This window comes from Agrilus planipennis, unplaced genomic scaffold (genome assembly GCF_000699045.2).
Source record: "Agrilus planipennis isolate EAB-ADULT unplaced genomic scaffold, Apla_2.0 scaffold2356, whole genome shotgun sequence".
NCBI classification, from domain to species: domain Eukaryota; kingdom Metazoa; phylum Arthropoda; class Insecta; order Coleoptera; family Buprestidae; genus Agrilus; species Agrilus planipennis.
The window spans coordinates 1-3338 of NW_020441007.1; the positions used below are offsets into that span (position 1 = coordinate 1).

At 34.4% G+C, this 3338-nt stretch overlaps 1 protein-coding gene across 1 annotated transcript; it reads left to right on the forward strand.

The window, feature by feature from the left end:
* The first annotated feature begins 379 nt into the window (after positions 1-379).
* Positions 380-3263, forward strand: LOC112906194 (four and a half LIM domains protein 2-like). The gene is made up of 2 exons (XM_025979973.1): positions 380-580; positions 2307-3263. The coding sequence occupies exons 1-2, from the start codon at positions 422-424 to the stop codon at positions 2649-2651; spliced, it is 504 nt and encodes a 167-aa protein (XP_025835758.1). The 5' UTR covers positions 380-421; the 3' UTR covers positions 2652-3263.
* The last annotated feature ends 75 nt before the right edge of the window (positions 3264-3338 follow it).

The following is a 3338-nucleotide window of genomic DNA, read 5'->3' on the forward strand; positions in this document are numbered from 1 at the left end:
ATAACACTTTCGCAGGATTGTTAATACTTTTTTTTATATGTACTATACCTACTCCCCTTAACTTATTTTTTTTCCATTAAGTTTTAATCTCCCTTACCCATTACCTATTGTTTTTTTTTTTTTTTATTGAAATTATAACGTGACAGATATCAGTTTATTTTCCTATCTTGAAGGCTTGAAGTCGGACGGAAAGGAGAATATTTTTGGTTGTATATGAAAAAATATGAAATGCAAGATTAGAAAGTGTTTAGGAACCCACTCGACACCCCATATTGAAATCAAATTTGTTTTTCTGTACAAAAACTTGACTACAAATTCATTCAAAAGAAATTTTGAAGGAATGGAAACTATCGATATTGTAAAAATGTTACTTGTTTTATTTGTAGTTTAAAATAATTTTTTATTTACAGGAACGAAGAAGATGGAATACAAGACCAGACAATGGCACGAGAAATGTTTCTGTTGTGTTGTTTGCAAAACTCCCATCGGTACTCAAAGTTTCATCCCCCGTGAACAGGAAATCTACTGCGCAAAGTGTTACGAAGAAAAGTACGCGACTCGTTGTGTAAAGTGCAACAAGGTTAGTCCTTTTCTGTATTATTATTTTTACTTTATTAATTTCGTCAACTAATGTACCATTAATGTTGATTTTATTGCCACCCAACGAAAATTAATGAAAATTTATATGCACACGAGTACAACTGAACATGGTAAAATATTTTCAGTGTACTTATCGTTTATACGTATTGTAAGTAAAATCATGGTTTTCAGTTCTAGCTTATTTAGATAAGAAAAGAGAAATCGTGATGCTTAAAGCAGAACATACATTTTATGATCGTAAGATTTCTCCTGTATGTTGTGTGGAAGTAATAGGAAAACGCTATTCTAATATCATAAATGGTTTTATTTCCTAACAATGTTATTCTTAATTACTTTCACAATTAGTTTGTTATATTATTAGCAACCATCGCAAGTCGTAGAGAAGTAGAGATTAAATTAAAAACTTTTTTAAATACTATGGGACATATACCTTAAATTATTTTTAGTGCAACTTTTCTGAAATTGCATGATAAACCAATACCAAAAAAAAAACAAAAAGAAAAGGTTCACTGATTTTAATTGTCTTGATAAATTTGCATACGTTTAACTTTTAATAAAGTGTAAAAAGTTTTGGGTGTTTCGCCGTACCATGTTGGATAAAAGGGCCTGTGGTAAGGGTCTTAAATATATCTTTTTTATAGTTTTAAAATAAATAGTTTTAAAGTTGTTTAAAAAAAATTAACCTTTCCCCTCCCCTTATCTCCGAAACTACTGAACCTAAAATTTTTAAAAAAATANAATTAATAAGAAGTCCATGGTGTGGACATAATGTGATAAATCATTCAACAAGATAATGTTGTGCATACAAATTTTTATTTGCAGCTTGAATGTATGGAAAAAGATTTTTTTTCAACTACAATGTTAAGTTAGTTATCGGGTTAGGATTCCGTACTTCCGAATGAAAAAGGGAACCCTTATAGGGTGCGTGTGTCTGTCCGTTTTTTGGCAATCATGGGGATAGAAGGGTGGTGGTTGGAGTGAGAAAGATGTGTCAGCAGAGATGAATACAGAAAAGAAGTGAAATCTATGGAAAATTATTATTGCTCCAGCATTTACCTAAATGATCTAAGGAAATCACATAAAAGGGGAGAAAAGGAAAGATGGACATAGAATCGAATCGTGTCCTTTCAAATGCTTAGTAATACCTTAAACGTCTAAGCCATGCCGCTAGTTACTAAAACTACTTGGTACTACTGTATTTTTACAATTCTATGTAAAAGTAGAGGGAGGGTTGATATTATATAAATAGTATCCGTCCGCCTTGGTCTAAGTTCTTCTGTGGTTTCCTTGGATCACTTAGGCAAATGCTGGGGTAGTAATACTTCACAGATAATCTTTCACTCCCTTCTGTCTTCATTTCGTCCGTCTCATTTTTCTAACACCAACCACCACCCACCATTTCCGCTATTCCTAAAAGGAAGCTAAAGAAGGTCTTCCGCCTTACCTTCCAGTGTAGTCCGGTGGAACTGCCCTCCCACCAGCATTAGTAGCTAGCACCCAAAACTTAAAAGTTTTAAGTCTTACACTTAAGTAATATGTACTATGAAACAAATTTGTTGAAACGATTACAATCAGTGAAACTTCCCTTTTTGTAGCTTTTGTATTACTTTGTTTGGTGAAGTTTCTAAAAAAATACATTTCATGTCCATTATGATACTGGGGCCCTTAATGCCTTCATATTGTATTAATCGTTTGTATCGTTTCAGGTAATTACCAGCGGTGGTGTGACATACAAGAACGAACCATGGCATAGGGAATGTTTCACATGCACCAACTGCAATACGAGTCTAGCAGGTGCCCGATTCACCAGTCGCGACGACAAGCCCTATTGTGCCGACTGTTTCGGCGAACTCTTCGCCAAACGGTGCACCGCCTGCAGCAAGCCCATCACCGGTATCGGTGGTACTAAATTCATCTCCTTCGAGGACCGACATTGGCACAACGATTGCTTCTTCTGCGCCTCGTGTCGCACCAGCTTGGTCGGACGGGGTTTCATCACCGACGGTGACGACATCATCTGTCCCGATTGCGCCAAACAAAAACTCATGTAAAAACGAGAAAGCAAAATGAAAATCGCACCGACTACAACGAGGGAGATGAATGAGGACGGTTGTGCGTTGTTTGCTGTTGGCTCTCTTTTCTTTTTTTTTTTTGTTTAATATGGAAATTGTTGTATTTAATTTTTGTTTATTTTAATCTCATTAGATTCGTTGCCTGTGTTGAGTGGGAGAGAAAGAGAGAGAGAGAGCGTCGAAGGATGATGTGTGGTAAACGGATGAAGAAACGCACACACTTAACAAACACTACTACTACACTTAAACTACTACACAACAACACCTACTGGTGAATAACACTTTCGCAGGATTGTTAATACTTTTTTTTATTTTCTTTTTGATTTATTTTCGATTATTAATTTCAGTTGTTATAAAAACCATCAAAAATCCGTCCAAAAGTTTGTAATTTCGGGGACAGGAAATAATACTCACTAAATATTAGATTTTAAAAATTGTATCGATTAGGATTCTTTTAATGTCTTAATCATTTACAAGCAATCCTGCGTATCTTACTCCTTAGCCGCATAAAATTTTAGAAAAATCGATTTATTTGCCTGTTATCGTATTGTATGCTTAAAAAAATCTAACACGTACACATACACAACACTAATAGTAAATATTACAAAAATTATTCATTTACACATATACACAAAAGCAAACTCTATCACGACATTTGAATAGTTA

Bases quoted from the DNA above. Each gene is read 5' to 3' on its own strand.
- LOC112906194 (XM_025979973.1), top strand. From the start codon at position 422: ATGGAATACAAGACCAGACAATGGCACGAGAAATGTTTCTGTTGTGTT. The intron at 581-2,306 runs GTTAGTCCTTTT...GTATCGTTTCAG, and splicing joins GTTGTGTAAAGTGCAACAAG to GTAATTACCAGCGGTGGTGT.